The following is a 22,423-nucleotide window of genomic DNA, read 5'->3' as shown; positions in this document are numbered from 1 at the left end:
GCCTTGTGTTTAGAACTTGGAATGCAGCAATGAGTAGCCTGGATAGGGAGAACGTTCAAGAACAGAATTCCTTGTGATATTTCGTCTTTGTTCATAAAATGAGAATATATTGCCACTTGAGGAAACAATTCAGTCATTCTTGAAATACATTTCTGTTAACCTCTGAGTCAGACTGGGTAGATAGAGTAAAACAGTGTTGATTTTACTGAAAACCTAGGTTTGTGAGCGTTACCTTAGACAACACAAAATTTGCTAAATGCTGATCACTTGTTGATAGGTTTCCAGCTAGTTGCTTCTTCCTTATTTTTCATTATGATTTAGGAACTTTTTTACCTAAAAAGTGATGCTTCCAAATATCTTTCCATTTAGAGACTTAATTTGATAATGATATACTTGTTAGGACAACTGTCATTTTAAAATACAGAAAATGTTTTCAGAGAAGCATCCCTCCTATATGCAGGCATAGTGAGCACAGATGTTTTCTTTTCTGTGGGTATCAGTGGCTGTATTTAGTTTGTCACTGCTTTATTTAGTCTCATATCCACCTCTGTTATAGTTCTGGAAGGAACAATCCTTCCTACTTCCAGAAAGCCAAGACAGCAAATAAAATAAATCTAGAAAAAGAGTGGGGGTAGTTCACCACGAAACAGCATATACTGGATTGTGTATATCTAAAAGCGTGTAAATCAAGCTTAGTCATTTTCTAACAGGCGTGCTCCACTTCAAACACTTTGAATTAATTTGACTAAATTGACTTGTGTTACACGGGACATCAGCTTGCACTCACTTTGTGGTCCCCTAGGCCATGAATTTGAATTTTCTTGCCAAGAATTCAGTCTGCACATGTACCTGCCTGTACCAGCAGCCTTCAGTAAGGAAACAAGGGGTGCTGGGACTATTTGCTGCGATGATGTCTTGGCTGGTGATAAACTATTTCAAGGAAGATGCATGCTCTTTGCCTGTTTCCATGTGCTCTAAAGAATTTGCTAAAGAAAAAATGGCTCCGTTTGCTTCACTGAGAAGGGGAAGGGCCATGGGGGATTTTTGCTGGAAATGGCTAGATGGCAGATTTGGTTCTGTTCTGCCCTCTGTCCTCTATAAGTGATCACAGCCGAGCAGCTGGTGGTGCAGCCCACTGCCTCTGCTTCTCTTGAGGGCAATATTAGCCACGCTTTAGCAGTTCCCGTTGTTTATTTTGGTCTACCCTTTATGCTTCTCTGAATAATTAGCATGTAAAAGAAGAGAAATGCCAACTTCTAGCATGATATTTCAGTGAAATTTGAAACAGAATTTCTTGGGACATAGAAAAGACACTTTGCTAGCATAAAAGTTACATCCTTGCTGAATAGTAAAAGTTTGCAAAGAAATGGAAGTGGCAAAAGTTGCAAGAAAAAATTTACAAGAAGCAAAACTGTTAAGAGTATGATGGATTGAGGAGATTTAGGCAGAACATTCTCTGCTAAAATAGCCATCTTCTAGAACTGTCAGGTTTATCACTTTCTAAACACCAGAGGTATATAAACACTTAACTATCCAGTTTGATTAAAATTTGTATCGGTATGTCAGTATTTTATATAGCATCATGTTGTGTATAGTTATTTGTTGCAATATACTTCTAAACTTGGTATCTTTGTGGGACTGAAAAAGCCTGAACAGATGTTAAATAAATTATAAGGATAGAAAAGGAAGAAAACTTTTTGTAAGTAATCAAACATAATGGTGCCTCTAAATTAATTTTAATTGTTTTAATTTTGTCAGAAATTTCAGCATTTCAATGTTCCATTCTAAACCAAAAAGAATTTTTCTCGAGTTAGAGCTGTTTCTGGCTTATTCCAGAAAGCATACAGATGTTGCTGATACTTTGTCCATAGTCTACATATGTATCTGAGTTACGTGGAAGCAAATTCTAGTTGCCATGGACATACTGTCTTTCTTTCCATCTAATTCTTATTTCTACTGGTTAAGTGTTGTCCCCATTCTGTAGGTCTTTTGAGATATAAAAGAAATAAAACTTACATATCTATACTAGAAGTTAACATCCATCTTCTGCATGTGAAAATTCCAGCCTCAGCAGATTACTTCACTAGAAGTAATGAGTTGTGGCTGGTGAATGGCTTAAGAATAGTAGAGAATTTCTTCAAAGCTAATATTTATTCTCTTGTTCTTGTTTAAAATTGCTGTTATTGAGGCTATTTCAATAAATTATGCAAATGCGCATGATACTGTAAAACAAGAAAACAAAAATATTTTAAGTGCAAAACTTGCATTTAGAGTATCACTTGGGATTTTTTCTGAATCTGGTTGAATAACCTTCAAAAATTACATCCACTATTCTGTGAAGGTTACTTTGGTTAATTCTTTGCTTTCAGATCCCTATTGTCCAAAATTTTGCTGAAGACCCCAACTCCAAATCTGTCCAATAAGAGAGCTGTGGCTTGGAATTTGGTACAGGGCCATCTGACCTGTTGCTTTGCAAAGAGGAAGTGCAATAAAGGTCCAGGGACCTGCAACACAGATGGCTTTTTAGCTTTCTGACTGTCATCGCTGCCTACGGTTTTGAGCAGTTTCCTTTAACATATTAGTACTGGGGTTTATGATTTCATTATAAAGAAGACAGGTTAGAGATCTTTTTCCCTGCTTTCAGATTATGTAGTCAATATGTGTGCTATTCCAGGTGGCCACCCTGTGATGTAGGAGAAGCTTGAAGAATTAATTTCAGCCAAAAGCTTTGGCACTTGCTGCATTCTGAACTCGGTGATCTAAATATATGAATTCTGATTAGCAAATTGTCAAATCCAGCCAGGAGATCCTTGTACCCCTTGTTCCCATCTTATACAGAGCTCAATCTTATTTAATTAATAATTCTAAAAAAAAATATTAACTTTGAGGAGTTTTTTTTGGTTTGACATATCATAATAAGCAAATAATTTCAAAAGTTAATTTCCAAACTCAGGTGCATGCAAAATGCATCTTACTGTGAAGAAACACATTTCCAAATACTAGGTGAGGAAAAATCAGCAAAGGCTAGTGTCACAAAAAAACCCAGTGTCCAAATCCCATATTGCCTACCCATCTATCTGATCTGTAAAAAGATTCATTCTATTAAAGAACTTTCTGAAAAACAGAATTAGTGTTATTTAAAGTTGGTATTAAGATGTTCTGGAATTGTAGCCTATATTTATAAGGTTTGCTTTACACACATACCTTCTGAACTTTCTGGATGGACTAGCTGTGTGTGCGCACGTGTGTGTGTACACGTAAGAGGTCTTTTATGTGACTGTGCACCATTAGGTAACAGTAAAGGTATTCCTCTACAAATTCTGTGGCATAAATTTGCATTGGTAGTTTCTGCATCAATTAGCGCTACAGAAGACATCTAACAAAAGAAATGGAGACGCATTTTGTTCAGATTATTAAATGGGTCGGAAAGGTTAATAAGTCTTGAGCAAGAAAGTGTTCTAGTCCAATTCCCCCTCCCCACCCCTGGTTTTATAAAACAATATTTTAAAGTGCGTTTGTCCCCTGAAAAACAATTACCTCAAAAAAATACTTCCTCCTTGCCATCAGACTTACCCTTTCTGTTCAAAGTCAGTTCGGTGAAGCTAAAATAATTTTCCTTTAGTGCAGTAGTATTTGCAGAGGAAAAAGAATTAGTTAGCTCGTGGTTTCTTTTATCCATAATCAGTTAGATAGTTTACTAAGCTGCAATCAGTTGCACTTTTCAAGACCCACTGAAAGTAACACAATTGCTTAACGGCTTGGAAGAGCCTGAGGTTATGGGGATAAGTGAAATGACATAATTTGCCTTTCTAAAACATTTTCCATTGATTTCTCATGTGAAAGGAAGATCTGAGTGAATTTACAAGGCCAACACCTGAATCAAACAGGTTTTTGCTTATAACATTGTACTTCTAAATAGAAGTACAATGTTATAAGCAAAAACATAAAGCATAGAACTGTAATTTATGTTTACAATCATACTTTATGTACTTTTATCACTGTAAAGAGTTTCAGGACATGGTACATCTGTGGATCTGGTTTAGAGTGGGATGAATTACATTCTGAAAGACCCTGGGCACTACTCAGCTGCCAAAACTCAGCCATCTAATACCACATTGGATGCCCTAAGGTGGTACTTTGGGTTTACGGCTGTTAACTCTTACGTAAAGCTCTACTCATGCATGTGCCTCGGATACCCTTGGACATCCAAAATGGCAACAGATACCTACATTCAGGCAACTTGAGTCCCACCCCATGCTTGCCTCTGTTGGCTAAAACAGGAACCAAGGATAACTGTCTCAGCTTGTTGATGCCTGCGTTTGGTCAGATGACTCCTACACTAAAGTCTAAAAAGCAGAGTTTGTAGGCCTTCAGAATCATCTGTTCTGTAGAGATTCAGGAAATCATTAATACCAGTTATTTTCTCAACTTAGAAAGTAGTAATTTAGTCTAATAAGCAAAATAAATACAATTATCTCACCAGTATTAGTTAATAGTCAAAACAATCAGTGTATAGGCGTAATTGTCCTAGAGTCAGCTGCTTGGTATTTGAAGAAACAGACTGTCTTGTTACCTCGGTTTTCCCTAATTATACAATTGGATTTAATTGGACTTTAAAAGTATGCAAATACTTACTATTGTCCTTTTATATTTTTTTGCCGTCTGTTGTGATGAGAATGACAATACCAAATTCTTGGCAGCAGCTTTTGAACTGCAGATTTTTCTTGCCAGGTTCCAGAGAGACAGAACTGGAGCATGCAAGGCTAGGGATAATATTTTTTCAGTAATTAACCTAATTTTCAAGATGTTTAGAAAAAGCAAAATGACTTTGCTACATTGAGGCTTTGGCTGTGGTATCTTAGTGTCATCCCTGAGGTGGCAAGCTACCTGAAAGATATTAGTCTAGGGAGCTTCAACACAGATTTTAGGTTCAAGAGCTACTAGCTCAGAAGGACAGTGAGCAGCCCCTGAGCCACCATCTAGCGCAGAGGCAGACAGCAGCAACCTTACCTGAGGAAGGTAAAGTGCTGTGTTTTTGATAGATTCTACTGGAATCCAAAATAACTTACGTTGTTTGTAAAAAAACCACCATTATATAATACATTTCACACTTTGGAAGTCTAGCAGTATGCTAGTAGGTTCAGGGTGGGTAAAATGATTTGATGCTGATTCATAGACCCATGTCAAAACCTAAGCCCATCTGGCTTTGTACCACAGACCCAAACAGTTGTTTAGGCTTGTTAGACCTATCGGTCCATTTTCTAAAGTACATAATTTTCTAGCAGCTATGATTTTACCTTTCAGTTCTGATCATCTATCTACTGTAATTGCAGCGCTTTTCAGAACAAGGTCATCTTATATTATTGGTAGATTTTGCTGTAAAGGGCACAGAATTTCAATTCACAGGGACAACTGCCCAAGGTTTAAGTTTTTATCTTACCAGTTATTTCCTATGTACAGCAGAGATTCTGAAAACTTCAGTTTGGAACTGCAGTTTCCAAATACAGAACAGGTAAATTTATATTAGATAAAGCTGTAAGGCTTTTGATAAATTTGTTGTTTGGTCAGTGAGCGTATTTGACAAACTGACCCTTCCACTTTGTAACCGAGTCAGATATGTAGTACTGGCTTATGTATCTTCTATTTGGATTAATAATTTGAACTTTTAATTTGCTTTCTAGAGGTGTTATTTGAATAGATGTTTGTCTATGTTTAAAAATTTCTTTTTTTACTTGTTATTTCGTTTGTCAGAAAACAGAAATCCACTAATTTTAATGATATGCCTAAACCAAACAAAGCTACTGTTGTTATTGTTGTTGTTTGTAATCATTATTATATGTCATCTCTGTGGATAATTAGGTAGCAAAACCCTCTGACTCATGAACAGGAGGTTATGTTGACTTTCCATTTGGGAGTGTGATGGAGAGTTAGGTTTTTGGCTGTTACCACAAAAAGGAAAATATTTCTTAGAAGTAATCATACTGAGAGTGTAGCTGTTCTGATTGTATAAATACTACTGTAAATGTTAACATTATTCCTTAAACTGTCTTCTGAGATGGTAGGCTGCACAAACATTTTCACACTGTGCTTATGTATTGATTTTTCTTTATTCCCAGATCCAGGCAATGTATAACATTACCCAGTATGAGAATATTTTTCTTTTGTGCATGATTCTGGAACAACTTCTTCAAAATGAGACAGAAGAAAGTAATGTTTCAAGCTCAGACTACGATGGAGAGGAAAAAATAAAATTTCTGAAGAACCTTGATCAAATTATTCTTCATCTTTCAGATGAATTCCCTTTGTTTTCTTTGTCTTTATGGAGAGTAAGTGTTCTTTTGAACTCAGCTCAAATACAAGTTGATTAAAACAAGCAGACTGCTTTTTAATAGTGCATTTATTGTGGGATTGCATTGGAAAATTTTCAAGCCAGACAGGAGAATTGTTGTAATTGGAAAATATTTACATTAAACTACTATGCTATACAGCAGTTTCAGAGATAATGCAATTTTTTTCCCAATTTTAAATACAGAAAAATATTTAATAATCCAGGTGCTGTTTTCAATAAATGCTTTTTCTCATAATGGAAAACAGTAAGTTGATGTTTGTGTACACAGTGAAAATGGCAACAAAGAAAGTGTTTCGGGTGATGATTAAAATAATAGCTATGCATTTTAAAGTCAAGACACAACGTGTGTTTAAAGCTTCCAAATTAGGAAAGTATTGCCTTTCTTTTAAGAGTTGTATAGCTTCTGTGTGCTTTAGAGACAATGGCTGGTTGGCAGAAACAAGAATATTTTAAAACTTGGTAACTTACTGCTACAAATTCTTACAGGAAAGACTTGGTTTCTGATTTATTCAAAAGAGTCATTAACCTGAGCAAACTAAATCTGGTGCTCAGTTTTACAACTCCTACATTTATTGTATACTGCTTGGCTTTACCCGCGTAGGCACAGTAGGCCTAATTTGGTCCAAATCGACTAACGATTTCAAGGATCTAATCTAAATAAATTTAATTCATTTCATGATTACTTTAAAACTTTCTGTTCAAAATTAATGAATGTTGATAAAATCCCCTTTGAATATTTGTGTTATCTGATTTTTAAATTTTTATTTCTGTGTGATGGAATTACATTCATAGTAATAATCAAAGCAACATATTGTAACAGAAATAATCTTAAACATAAAAGGCCTTTAAAATATGACTTCAGCAATACCTTAACTGATCCAGAGTCTTTGATAAACTTAGAGGGTAATTATTATGCTGAATGGCATTTTTTTCTAACAGATAAACAACATTGTAGTTTTATGTCTCCTAATAGTGCATATTCACTGTAAATATGAAAATATTTTTAGCATTAGTCCTTATCCTTCCCCTTGCATTTCATTCATCGGATTGATTTTTATGTCATAAAAATTATCTGAAACACCACTTTTTTAATAATGTAAGTGATTTATCTTGTTAATTTGAATGCATTTATTTCAGATAATAAAACTTTGGTTTCTATATATGTAAAATGCACTAGTATTTACAAAAGTTTACAAAACAAGGTACTTTGATTGAATTGGCTCCCTAAAGAATGATTCTTATACTTGTTTATACACTGGCCACTGCTTTGTTTCTTAAACGTCATATTTGGTATGTCAAGTGGTAACATTTGTTTAATTCTTTCTTTTAGCAAAATCTCTTTCAACAGAAATGTTTGATTTGCAAAACAAGTATTCCTTAATAGTCACATTAGAAAATCAGATAAGTTTAGCCAAATTAAAGAAAATAAAATTAAATCAATATGTAAGTTTGGTAGCTGCTCAGGAGCTACTGTTCCACATCCCTTCACAGCACTGAAAGCGTGATTACAAAAAGAGCAAGGAAAGGAATAAACAAAAGGAACTGCTATCTAATTAATAGAACAGTTTTCATTTTCATTTCTTAACAAAGCTTCATTCAAAAGTATTTTGTAAAGAAAACACACAGAACACAGGAGGATACTGGAGTCTGTATATAGCAAAATATCTATTGTTTCAAGACTCCTGTTATAAAGAACAGTTTCAACACTAGATTGCATACCACTGCATATTTGCTGATCTATTGGCAAAAAATATTTTTCTTATTAGTAAGGCAACTCAAGCACAAACGGGCACGTATTTTCTTCTTTGCAAATTGTAGTATTTTCTCACCAGCAAGCTCTCTAGACCACTGGAAGAACAATGGATATTTTGGAAATACATGCCTCCTTGATAAGTTTTGAAGTAACTGCTGACTTGCAACATGGTTTTTGAAATCTTTTTCACAACATACGGAGAGAAGGGATTTTGTGTCCAGAGATGGAATTAACTATGTCACTTATGCTTTGACAAGGATTTGAAACTGTTCGTTATGCAGCTTTGAAAGTGTTAGTGCAGAGTGAGAGTTCCCCATGTTATGATATTGCAGCAATTAGATACACACTAGCCTGTCTGAAAAAGTGCTATTAACTGATTACCTGGGCTCTCCATGTCTGTTTCAGTGCAAAATTAAATAGTGCAGCTGAACCACATTAATGAGCATACCTCAACTTTGGTAGGAGCGATAACCTCTGCAAACAGAATAGTTATTACACAGTTTGTTATCTTGTGTTTCTTCAAGAGGTATTTCACCAAGATGGGACTTGTCTCAAGATGAAGGTGCACAAAGGTAGACATGTGCATTCAGATGTCTGCATGTTTGGGATGTCTAAGCTATGAAGCACTTACAAAGTATAGTGTTTTGGGCTGGGTCTGCAGCTACACCCCAAAAGGACTGTGCTGCAGATTTTTTGAGAGTCCTATGTCACATTTCCTCTCTTCATCTAGATGTCTCTGGTACCCTGGAGCATCTTCAGTGACGCTGTCACTAAATATGTCTGCATAGGCAACTGAATCCAGCAGTCATGATAGCATTAGCTTAGATATGTAGCTCACTGACACGAACATGCATTTTGGTGTCTTAATGTGAGAACTAAATCCCACATGTGTGGTATCTTACCCGTTTTTAGGAGTAGGAAATCCTAGATTTAAGTCCATGCTTTTCAGACAATTTCTGCGCTTGTCCTATGACTGATAGGTGTGATTTGAGTAAACATCACTGTCTTCAGTTTTAAAATAAAACAGGATGACTGAGCCAGTCCCTGGAGTTAACTGTTAGAGGTGAAGATTTGTGCCCTGGTTGGAAGAAACCTTCCTGCAGCTTGGACTTTTAAGTCTTAAAGTACTAAATAGGTATGTCAACATCCAACTTTTACCTATCTGGCCTCCAGAGAGGAATCCCAAATCCAGAGAAAGTACCTGTGGTCTTTGCTGAGTGGAGAGTCAAAAGAACAATCTCAAACTCCCATGTGCTGAGCATAACATGTCATAGACCTAAAGAATAGGAAACATTAAAAATAGAACTTGGTCTGACCTGTCATCGCTCCCTGGAGTGTTTCATCTGAGTTACCCGTACAATTTTAGAATTAACAGTTTAAGGATATTTATTTTGTCTTGGTGATTTCGTTCTTGTAAATATATGTACTTTAGAATTTGGCAAAATGCTAATGTTCTGAAAATGCAAATTGTTCAAGCTTTGGTTTTATATGTGTATATATATATACAAACAGAGACATACATATGGATGAATTATATATTTATATGGTTGAATTAGCAGTGCTTATTAATTAGTAGCATAATAGCAGTTTATGATTTTGTAATTTCTTTACTCTGCCACATTCTCACTTTCTTAGGTGACTGTGTTTGTACCTGTCTCCATCTGTTTTAAAAAGGATTTTATGGTACAGTGTCTCTTTTCGTGAAAGTAGAAAAATTATAAGATAAGGAAAATAAATTTTTATTCTAGTGCTGCTCCATTGACTATTCTATTTGCTAAAGAATTTTACATACCTGCTAATGACAGCAGTGGGTGGGATTTTGAAGTGAACTGTCTCAGGATACTTTTGTAAACCTAATTTTGAATCTTTTTGATTGTGACATACTGATTTTTTAAGGTAATTATTGCTCGTATATGTTGGTAATAGTGGAAATGAAACTGCCTTGTTTTAATCCTGTAATAATATTTTTTTCCAGTTACCTGTGCATTACTAGCTCATACAGAGTAACACTATAGTTTACTGTGGTGCAACATTCAGCTGGCATTCATCTGAACACAGAATTCGTATTGGACAGCACCTCAAGGTCTCCAGTCCAACCTCCTGCTTGAAGCAAGGTTAGCTGTGGGGTCGAACCAAGTTGTCTGTTGCTGGTTCAGTGTTCAGTCAGGTATTAAAACCCTTCAAGGATAGAAACTGCACAACTTCTGTAGATAACATGCCCTTCTGCTAGACTGTCTTCACAGTGAGGTTTTTTTTTTCCTTATATACAGTCTGAACCTCTGTTGTTTCATTTTATGCTCGGTGTTTTAGTCTTCCCACCAGCCAGAGCCTGGATCTGCCCCCTTGCTTCCTTCCCCACAGGCACTGGAGGCTGCTGTTAGGTCCCCCTGAAACCATCTCTTTCCCAGGCTGAACAAGCCCAGCTCCCTTAACCCACCTCACAGCACAGATGCTCCAACCCCAGCCATCTCGGTGGCCCTCCACTGAACATTCTTCACTGAACATTTTTACCGGGGGCCAAAATGGGCAGTAGTAGTCCAGATGCAGAATAACAAGCGCTGAGTAGAGGGGTGTGATCCCTTCCCTTGTTCTGTGCTGCTGGCACAGCCCAGGATGCTGTTGGCCCTCATTGCTGCCAGGGCCCCTGCAGACTCACGGTCAGCTCGCTGCCTACTGGGGTCCTGAGGGGCTTTGCCCGCTGAGTTGCTCCCCAGCCAGGCACTCCCAGCCTGTACCGCTGCAAGGGGCTCTTCCTTCCCGGGTTGGATGCTTCACACTTGTCCTTCCTGAATTTCATAGCCTCTGTCAGCTGACTTTCCAGCCAGCATCAGTCCCTCTAAGCCCTGCCCTCAAGCATATCAACTGGGACTCCCAATTCAATGACATCTGCAAATCTGATAAGGGTGCACTCCATGACCCACTTCCAGGTCATCGATAAAGATGTGAAAGAGGATATATTGCAGCTTTCTGTGACAGGCATCCAGGTAAAGTACAACCCATTAACTTGATAATCAAAATTTTACCCACCTAGTTTTTAACGTATCCAAACATATCCTACCCTTGCTTTGTCAGGACACTGACAAATTCTGTCAGCAGCCATGAATGTAGACCACCTGCTCCTATGAACATATATGGGCTGAAATCTCACAAAGAAAAAATGTAACTTCATCTTCAGGTCCTCCTAATAGTTCCTCTCCTTGTGCACTTTCACTAAGCAGAAAGGCCTAGGAGACCTTGATTTGGAGACTGAGGCAAAGGCAGCAGACAAGTTCCTCAGCTTTATCTGTGTCTGCTGTCACTACACGTTTCATGCTTGGTAAATCCTTAATCTGACTGAAAACCATCTGTGAAATACTATGATGTAAATCACTTGGAAAGTCATCAGTATTTAAGTTTATTTTTGCATTTACAAGAGATTTGGCTTTGAAATTTTAGAATTAATATCAGATTTGTGTAAAATTATTCAATCTGAAATTCGGTTTAGCTTAGCCTGCTTAAAAAAGCTATTGGTTCGGGAGTGATTAATATATGTTCATATTTTATTGATCTAGACAAGGGAATTTAGTCTTTAGATCTCTTGCTGGTATGGAAACAGAGGACTCAGAATGACTGTTTCGTCAAATCAAAAAAATCTTACAGCTTCTGCTTTTTTATTTAAAAATTCCACAACCCGTGAGCATGTCTGGCCTGCAGGGACAGTGAAGTGGACCAGAACAATGTTGACTTCTCAAAGGTGGAAAGCGCTACTCATACCTTCTTTCACACTGCAGAAGTGCAGGGCATTCTCAAAACCTCCTCACTGCCAGGGCACACTGTCTTGTCTGTGGGGTAAAATAGCGGTGACTTCTGAGTAAGGGTATTAAAACCACCATATTTACATGCAGAAACTCTTGTAGCTCTTGCACCATAGTAATTCCTTTAGCTATCCTCAGCATCCTGCAACAAGGGGAGAAGCAGCTCAACCCAAAAAATAAACTGAAGAGAAGATGAAGAAGGAGGTACAGATGAGCAGGAGCCTTTGACTCTGCTGGAGGTGCTAGGTGAGATGAGTACAGGAATATCATATGGCTGGGTGACAAAACGAGACACAATGTGCAGAAAGATCAGTACTGTAAAAATCCTCATTTAAACTTTTTATAGAGATGAGGGAAAAGACAAGGGCAAAATTAGATTGTTTTCATCTAACATACATGAGCTCCATTGATTTAGTGAAGTATTTATGTTTCTGCTGAATGCAAGTAAAAACTATGTCAGCCTAATTTTCTGTTATCTTTTTGACATACAGAATTAACAAGAAGGGTTTAGCTCCACAGAAGGCTTTGAACACATGTATATACTACTCCTTTTGTTACCTGAAGAAGATGCTGGGGCATCTCTGACCTTCACAGCCCTTCGCTGTGTCTTTGTCTGGAAAGTTGTTACTTTTGGCCGTTGGGTATTCTGGGCTCTGTCTTTTATACCAGAGACGAGGAAATATGCCTTGAGCCAGAAAAAGAACAAAAGATTGATATTGTAGCTTACTATTTTTCTTAGTGACTGACTCCTTTGAACTATTCTTTTCTTTTTTTTTTTTTTTTTTGGGGGGGGGGGTGGGGGGGGAGGGGGAGGGGAGTTGGGGAATTAGGATGGAGGGAAGAGGGCTAACTGCACAGGGGAACTCACTACCTGTGTTGAGGACTGAATTTTATAGGATATCGGGATGCCTCACTAGTACCTCACTGATCCTCATTACTCATGTGGTAATGAGTCCTATCAAGATCAAGAACCTTCAAGCCTTGGAGATAACAGAGTGTCTTTCAGCTAGTCTTTCCATTTATTTTAATAGCCATCCGTAAAAACGGTCCTGAGGGCTGAGATAATTCCGCATTGACCTTACTCTGAGGCTGTCTTGTGCTCACAATACAGGGGAAAAAAAGACAGGTGAGAAAAACAAAGAAACAAAAAGGCAAACTGTAATGAGACCTCCCAGAAAGTGAGAACTTGCAGTGAAATTATCTACAAGCCTTCAGCAATGTGTCATCCTTTTAAGGGTCTAAGCAGCATGACCAAGCCATGCCTTGCAGGTTCCTTGCCGTTAGGCTGGAGCAGTAGGAAAACTGTTCACACAACCTAGTGCAGTGTCCCCAGCACCTCTGGGATCTGCAGGACTAACAGGTTTGGATCACCAATGCAGGCACCCAGAGACAGAGTAGGACAGTTCTTAATAAAACAGGTATACTCTGCTTCCTAAACACTAAGCCAGTTGCATTTTTCATGTTTCTGTAAAAACAAGTTAAAGGAACCCCTCATAACTGGGTGATGAAGATTGCTAAAATCCTTTGGTATTGATTTTTCCTGTTAATTATCACTTTTTAAGGCAAACACTTAATTTCGAAGAAAATATTTTTATTATCTTTATCTTTTTGTTATTGTATAAAAGGCTCTTTGAGTGGAAAGAATTCATAAGGAATTATGCCAGACTTTTAGTCTTTCACCATTAGAATATGACAGAATAGTCTTTTCTAGGTTTTTGGTGCAGCAATTTGTTTTACTCTTCAGAAAACAGATTGTACTATTTCATCCTTTGAAAGTATATTCTTATTTTAGAAGCTAATAGATGCATAAAGGCAGCCTGTTCCACATGGATACCACTTGACTCCAGATTTCTTGCTGCACTAAGGTATTGTTGCAAGCATTTCTGTGTAATATTAATGTATGCTCTTGAGCAGCACACTCTACTTCACTTTTTTTCTCCTAATGATTATGTAAACCAGAATCGACATCCAAAACTTTAAGTAAACTGACTATGAATTTTAGGGTTGTCATTTGTAGTTTTTTGCTCCAAATGAGAAAGAAAATCTGCTTATAATGAAAACAATTTAAGGCAATAATTGAAACAAATAAGTTAAAGAAATACATGCCAGTCATGCATATCACTGGAATTATTTTGACACTTTCTGTTTTTTCACTCATTAGTTTCTAGTGAAGTTGGAAAGGGTACTAGAGGCAGGTTACACTCGAGGCATTTCACTGCTGAGTTAATGATTCTGTTCCACACAAAGTGCCCTTACGGTTATTTTTAAATAAACTAAGGGGTTTCCTTTTAACTGGGGAAAATGTTGACAGCTGAAAAGCTTTGTTGCTTTCTGTGACTAGACTACACACAGGTATCACATCCACCCTTACTGTTCACGCTTTCCCTTGTCTTCAGCTTTAGCTAGGCAGACCATACAGTAAGAGTTTATCTGCACCTTTTTGGCAATTAACAAGAAGGGTGAAGTACTGAAATTGTGTGATCACCTTTAAAATGAAACATTCCCAAGGTGGCCTTACCTATTTTATTTTTGCAAGATATGTCACCTTTATTTTGGTTGCTGCAAGCGCAGAGACATAACTAAGGGTTAGATTTGCATTCCTTACTCAGGGTAACTTAGGGTGGGGGGGGTTGTTCCTGGTTCTGGTTTATTAATTTAACTTCAGGATGCACACATGATGCAGGAATTAACAGAAAAGCAGAGGCATGAGACCTAAGCTCCCATAGCACTCCTGCACCAAAAAGCGTAAAAGACAAAAACCTTATAGATGACACTAATGAAGAAGCCTGTGTAGTTTTCGTTTTTTGTTCTATATTTCTTCTGGATGGATTATTTTCAAAAGCATTTTGAAGAAAATTGCTTATCATAACCAAACTGTCAAATCCACTTCTAGGCTCAGTAACAGAATTCGTGTCAGCAGCACTTTAAAGGAAGATTAGAAATTACAAGTGAACAAGTATCTTACTAATTTCCAGACTGATGAACACCAGATCATTTTACATGTTGTCTTGGTAATGTGCTACCAAGTGTTGTTAAAGAGGAATACATCCATTTGAAATTCCGTGTCCGTGTTCAGACCTTATATTCTTCACTTGCTTTCATTTAACTCTCTTGACTGTCCCCTGTAATTCAGTCTTTCCAGGCAGCATCATTGGTGTTGATACCCTGTGAGATGATTTGATAATGACTTTCTGATATCATTATCATGCCTGGAGAGTAGTAATTCTAGCTATGACTGTACCTGTTCTGCCTTATATGATTGCAGCCTTCCTTGTGCACGTACAGAAACATCATACATTGTGCTGGATGCATTAGGCGTGTAAGTCCACTGACACCGCTGGGGGGTTTTGTGCATTAAGATTCAGGCGTTCATCCTTTTCACTGAAAGAAGTGGCTAAACCCTTCTAACCAGCCTCTAATATCACTGAAATAGGTGTTTCAGCTAAAATGGGTCAGTTTAGCACAGATGTGTTCTTGTGGTAGCTCATTTCAACTGAGATGGGTTTTGGGTGTGAAGAAGAGCAGTTCAGTAGGCCGTCATGATCCCAGGCAACTGCAGTCGTGAGCAGCTGGAAGTAATTTTGAGAAGTGACCTTTTCCGTCAGTTCAGCTACAGTCGGGGAAAAAAGTGTGTCTGCCACCTCACTAATTCCTCGGTTCTCCTTTCCTCTGTGCACTAAACTCCTTTCTCTCTCCCTCTGCCCTTCCCCGTCTGAATTTTCTCCTTGTGGTAGATACCTGTATTTGCTGTACTAACCACATAGGTTCAAAGAGTTATCATAAGCCAACGTGATCTGCAGGACTTCTCACAAGAAGGGTACCTCGCATTTTCAGGTACCGTATTTCAAAGGGTGGCCCCAGAAGGCAGTAGTAAGGTCACTCTTCTTACACAGTATTCAGGTGGGTCACTCACCCAGGTGTGGAAAATCAGTGATACCTGCTCAGTCTTTCAAAGAAAGGCTTCTAGACAAATATTTTTAGAAAAGAGATAATTTGTGGCTCCCAAGCACTTTCCTATTGTTTTGCATAAAGGGTTACATTGAAGACACAGCTTTCTCCTTACTCTTGCAGAGACTAACCCTGAGCAGGACCTTGCTAGTTGTCCTGGTTTCAGATAGCTCCCTGCCTGCTGTGCTGCCTGCTGCAGTTCCCGTTCTGAGGAGTGCAACATGTGCTACCCTGGTGCCACGCAGGACTCCAAGGCCGTATCTATACTAGCCACACCATCAGTGCCAGGGCTTTCCTCTGGCCATCAAGCCAGCTTCAGTTCTCATAGTCTTCTGATCAGGGTTGTCATGTCCACAGCAGCTTTTGAATGTTGGTCCTTGCCTGTGCCAGCACCTGGGCTGAGCGGGAGGGAGAAGTGCTAGATGACCAGTGCCAAAAGGGTACCAGGGATCGTTCTGGCATTTTGATTTAACTTCTCTGCCCTGACACTCTCTAATTCCCTGGTGCAGACGAAGGTTTCTAAGGTCACGCAGAGATTGAAATAGTTTATTGCCCAGATGCGCCTGTTGCCAGAAACATGCGTGTATGTTTCAGGTCTTGCCTAACATCTAGTTACGTGTGTTTACAAATCCCATTGCAAGATTTGTGCCCTTTGCTTTAAATGTCATCCTAACCAGAAGGAATTGTCACCAGAGGTTCTCAGAAGGTCTGGAGAAGGTGTCAGGGCAAGTCCTAGAAGAAGCAAGGGAGCAGAGCTTTAGACCTGTGACAAACCACAAGGCCTGAACTCCCAGGAAGGAGAATGAAGGGAACTCAGAGTGAAAGGATGCTGAGAAGCAGGGCTACTGCCTGTGCTTCCAAAGCATGTGGCATGTGAGAGCTAGACCACAAATCAGCAGCTCGAGGCAGGAGATCATCCTGGGCTGAAACCTCAAGCATATTCAAAATTACTTTCTTCCTGGAGGCATTAATTTTATTTTTTCTGTTAACTGCAACATTCTGTGTTTTATTTATTCCTCTGATTAATATTTCTTGTTGATTTCTTTACCTTGATTGTGATTTGTGAGTCCTTTCCTTATGCCCTGCATATGTTTGAGTGTCACTAGTACAAGCTTTACTCCCTCTTGCAGGTCACTTGTGGCAGCATCAGACATTGTCAATCTTAACACCATCTTCTGCAATACACACCAGGACAGCTGCCTGTGGTCAATTCACTAACACCATTACTTTTTGCTAATGCTGCTTTCATCTGTGTTTAATTTACTCAACTTGTAGCAGGTATGAGCCCAGGGGAAACTTCCAAAGAGAAATTTAAATGATGATCAACATAAGGTCCCCAAGGCAGAGAGAATGAGCCAGGCTTGGAGAGGGGATCATCAAAGATAAGGGTCCTGTTATCTATTCAGATTCTATCTCCAACACCTGTTTAAATCTTTGGTAGCACCACTGATCTTATCCTTGTATCAGCTCTGCTGTTTATTATCCTGAAGGAATTAGTAACTGTAAGTGGGAGCAGCTGACAGTAAATGAATTAAGACTCAAGGGATGGGAAATTGCTCAGAAAAAGAAGATAATTTTGTTTTGACCTTCAAAAGGACAGCTTTAGTAGGAATACTATGGAAAAAAGAAACTTCTATAAAAGTCTGTGATTATTAAAAAAGTTACAATAGGAGATAGCTGTTTTTCCATAAAGACTCTCTTGAAATCACTGCAGCTGAAATACTAAAGAAGGGAAAAGCTGAAAACGAAGATGGATTTTCTCAGTAGCATGCAAGAAATCCAGAAGGTAAATAAACACAATAAAAAAGAAAGAAATAGTAGAAGTAATCTTAATTTATTCAGTTTTAATAAGCTGATTAACAATTATTTTTAAACTGTGACTATTGTGAATTGTACATTATTGGACATTTCTGTTCACAGCACTTTAATAATGAACCTTTACAGTGCTGATATCTTAGCATGAAATCAGGAGAGGGAAATTCTCATTTACCGATGTTGAGAGGTTGGTACATTAGAGTTAGTAGTATATATTTCTTGTAAAGAAGCTATTGTATCCTGTAATTTCATTAGAACTTAATTATCAGTCATTCAATTTCTGTGTTTATCTTTTATAAGATTTTCTTTTTGTCAAAACGCAGTAACTTTGTAAGATTTTTAATACTTAGAAGCAAGGAAATTTTGAAACGTACATTTTAATTCCTAAAGATCAAGGCCAGCTGTGCCTAGTACCAACTTCTATGCATTGAAGGCTTCAGATTGCCTAGAATTTTAGGGACAATCCTCCTTTAGCACAGACACTGTATAACTTATAAAGACAAAAAGTATGAACACACTAACTTGTGAAAAATTTCAAAGGAAATATGTAAAGAGTAAGATGAATATGGAGTGATTTCAAAGTGCTGACATATCAAAATTTGCTTTAATTCAGAGTTGTAATGAAATTCTTGTAGTACTTATTTTGCATGAAATACAATCTCTGCAATTTTGCAGTTTCTCTTACCTCAGAATTTCACTTCTATATTATACATTCACTTTATTTTTGTTTTTAAATATATATATACTTATACATATACTTTGTATTTTTAATTTCTATCTTACTTGTATATTTACTTTTATTTTAGCCTTATTTCTTTTACATGCCATAAGTCGTTACAGAAATTATACAAAACATACTTTGCTAATTATGTGCCATAGCAACTTAAACTTCTGTTACTTGAATTGTTACTTTATCTTTGTTTTCTTTATCTATCTTATACTTTATCTATCTTATAAACAGCCGTTGTTCATTTCTGCTTGAAATGTGTTGTCGTTTTGTCTTTGGTGCATCCAGGTTGAAGCTGTTTAGGGTTTCTAAAGTCACTGTCTGTTAAACGAGGTCTGTGGCACAAAACACAAAAAAGTATCTGTCTCTACATTTGATTATTTGAGTAGTTCTTATTACTGATCTGATGTTCGTAAATCTTTATTCTTACATATAGTTTATACTCACAAGGCTTGTATATTACCTCTCAGATCTGTTTTGTTTTAGCATTTGTGTATACTTCCAACTTGAACTCTAGGTGTCTTTTACATCCCAGTCAACTTGTCTCATTCTGAAAATAATTATATCCAACTTAAATAGAGAGCAAGATTGTTTCAGCACTTCGTATTCAAAAGAGCTACAAGTGGCTCAATAAAGTACTAATGACTGAGGATTTCATTCAGCAGATCAGATTCCATTAAGTACAGCTCAAAGTTGTTTAGACGTGTCAACAATGAATTCTATAGAAACAAGCGTTATTCATTAACGAGTTGGAACCCATAGATATATAACTCTTTGGATAAATAAGCTGCAATTATATCAGAATATATTCGTCTGATGGTACAGCTACAAAGTTAGTCTCTTTCTAAAAGCTTTTCCTAATGGCTCACTGATTTCTATTTCCTACTTGATAAATTATGGCCTAATTAGTGTAGAGCCTTGTTGTAGAGAAACAGCTTTCACTTTCTGAAATGTTAGTCTTTTCATATTTCTACTTCCAGCAGTAGTCTGTCTAAAAATGATGCTGCTCTGCATCAAAGTTACCACTTCATTTACTGTTATAAAATTCTGAGGTGAAGGGGGATGTGGAAATTGCTGTAATTATGGAAGGAAGGTTTGTTTATTGTCTCACAGCTGCCTAAATATTACTTAAAGACAAGGCTCATCAGCAAACAAAAATTTCATTTGATGCTTTGGGGTTTTTTTGTTGGTCTTTTACATTAAAGTCCTTCCAGTACAATAGAAAAGACAAAGCTTCAACCAAGATAGTTCTTTCACCTAGACCCGAGTTCAAGCTTTTTGGTCTTCTGCTATTTAGATGAGGCAAGATCTTGAATCTGTTTCTGTCACCTTGTCTGCTTTAGCTTACAAATTGACTGTCTTTCAACTTGGGTATTCTTGCTGTAATTAAGAAACTAATTAACATGGTATTATAAATCTGATTAAAACTTCTACTAAAAGTTAAGAAACTTTTCCCAGCAAAATTTATTTTTTTAATTAAAATGTCCCTGAAATAAAGGCTTGCCTTTCAGGTGGGTATTTTTCTACCAAAAAAAAAAAAAAGAAGGTAGATTTCTTGAAAGTTCCCAGCCAGCTCTATTTAGCTGCTGGAGGGGGGAGCATTTTGCTACTATAAATCATGCACAGCACTTTAAGATAAATTGTGGAGCAATTAAAGTAGCTACTAAGATTTTATGGTATGCAATTATGTTTCTTCTGTCAGAACATCGTTAGGAGAGAACTTGTTTGCCCTTGCAAGTAGAGCTTGTTAAATGTAAAGAAAAATGCAACTGGCAAGTAATAAAGGACAGATTAAGGGACAAATCAGATTTTCAAGGAGTTTTTTATGAGCAGGACTTTTTCGTGTGCTCAGCTTTTGTTTTTCTAGCCTGCCTTGGAATAGGAGCTCAAAACCCCTACTGAAGCCCCTATAGTGGCTGACAATTTTAAATGCAACTTCACGCAGAAGTAGTAAATATACTAGGTTATAGTTAAGTAAAAAAGTAGTACATGCTGAACTTGTGTATTCAATTTGAAGTTGTGATATCCCCCGTCTTTTCAGAGTTTTAGTCGGTTTCCAGAAGGTGTTAGCATGGTTTTAGAACTGTAGGAAAATTCAGGTTGGAAAGGACCTCAAAAGGTCTAGTCCACTAGTTCAAAGCAGTGTCAACTAGAAGGACAAACCAGGCTTCTCAGTGATCTATCTAGTTGAGTTTTGACAACTTCTGAAGACTGAGACCACATGACCACTCTGGGTAGCATACTCTGCTGTTTGGTTGGCTTCATGGGGAAGGCTTTTCTCCTTACCCAGTCTTAATCTCTTTTGTTTCCACTTACCCTTGTTATCTTTCTTCTTTCCACTGTGAAGAGCCTGGCTCTAGACCCCTGATTGTCTCCATGTAGGCCCTGGGGGATGCTCTTAGGTGCCTCCTAAGCCATCTGTTCTCCAGGCTGAACGACTTCCCCCATCATGTGGCAGGTGCTCCAGCCCTGACTGCCCTGATGGCCTCCACAACTCATTCCAGTTTATCAACGTTTTTCTTGCGCTGTGGGACTTGTTATGGGCTGCAGTGGCTTTGGTGCAGTCTAATGAGTACAGAGCAGAGGAGAATAATCCCTTCCCTCGATCAGCTATCCGTGCTCCTGCTGACAGAGCCCAGGATGCTGTTGGTGCTCCTTGCTGCCAGGGCCCCTGGAGGCTCACGCTCAGCTCATCCTCCAGGCACCCCCAGCCTGTACTGCTGCAAGGGGTGCTTCCTTCCCAGGTGGGCACCTTGCCTTTCCCCTTGCTGAACTTCGTGAAGTCTCTGTTAGCTTACTGTTCTAGTCTGTCTAGGTTTCATTCACGTGATCAACTGTCATAAGAGAATGACGTTTCTTGTACATTTTATTTCTTAAGTGAAATTATGTTTTGGCGGGTGCATCAGGGAACTGCCTGAATCAAGCATACAAATGCATGCATGACATTAAGCATAGATGCCTGAGTAATTCTGCCCCAATTCAACACTAATCCTTGTTTAAAAAATGTTTAGAAAGTTTATTCCAAGTAACATATCTGCTAAACAAAAACTGAATTTATTGGCAGCTTCAGCACTTTTTTTCAGAAAAATAGGATGAACATAATACTACACTGTTGCAACGTTGATAAACATCAGGCTGGAATGCATATGAGAAGTGAGCTTTCAAAACATGAAATTCTTCTTCTCTACATCCTGATACTGACAGAAGAGTAATGACCAATAGGAGAGAAATGGTGCTGTTGGTGTTTGGTTTTGAAACGACATGATTAGACATGTAACCACGACTTTTGGGGGAACGCTTGAAAGTTAGAAATGTTTAGGCTAATGAAAAGAAGACTTAGGGGAGTCGCTGATGGCAGCTTTCAAGTACATAGAAGGTGTATTTAAATATTGTACCTGATTCTGAATTTCTGGTTCATATGTAACACCTTGAAGTTTACAAGTTTACTTGCATGAATCAGCATGGCAGAACAGAGTTATCAGATGGAGCATCCTCTAGCTGAAGCACTGATCAAAAAGGTTTAATGTAAAATACAGACAGAATTAAGTCATGCTTTGCTCTCTGTCAGAAACTTGAGCTTTCAGCTGAAATAAAAAAGAAAGTACAAATTAGTTTGAAGTATTCGTTCTGTTTAAGCTGTTAGTGTAAGAACAGATGAGAAGTTGAATAAGGTCTGTGTAGCAAAAAGAAAATGTCTAAACCACTTATTTGTATAAGGCATCCTCGTGTTTTAGGGAGAAAGTGAAGAAAGGAAGAGGAGGCCTCTCTGTTTACTTGACAGGCTGTTCCAAAGTGGTATAGCATTTGTGTCATTTTTTTCTTCCTAGCACTCCTGGAGAGAAACAGACGTATTTCATTTCTGCAGCAGTGTACTTGTTTCCCAGGTGCCCACACTGAAGGTGTACCTAATTTCTCATTTCAGGCTTCAGCTGCACAGTCTACTGTTTTGCCTGATGCTGTTTTCTTTTGGGGGTGAAACAGACCAATTCCAGTTTTCACCTCTGCAGATGCAGAGAAGCAGAGTAAGAAAAAATAAG

The 22,423-nt window shown here is 37.9% G+C and overlaps 1 protein-coding gene across 1 annotated transcript in view; it reads left to right on the top strand.

Annotated features, from left to right (window-relative positions):
- The window catches only part of MEI4 (meiotic double-stranded break formation protein 4), a 93,395-nt gene extending 77,856 nt beyond the window's left edge, over positions 1-15,539 (top strand). The window contains exon 5 of the mRNA XM_080387721.1: positions 6,117-15,539. Coding sequence (XP_080243847.1) covers positions 6,117-6,368 — 252 coding nt within the window. The 3' untranslated portion in view covers positions 6,369-15,539. The remainder of the gene's footprint in view (positions 1-6,116) is intronic.
- Positions 15,540-22,423: the final 6,884 nt, after the last annotated feature.

Source organism: Falco punctatus, assembly GCF_963210335.1.
Source record: "Falco punctatus genome assembly, chromosome: 5".
NCBI lineage: Eukaryota > Metazoa > Chordata > Aves > Falconiformes > Falconidae > Falco > Falco punctatus.
This window is presented reverse-complemented; position numbering and strand designations above follow the sequence as displayed.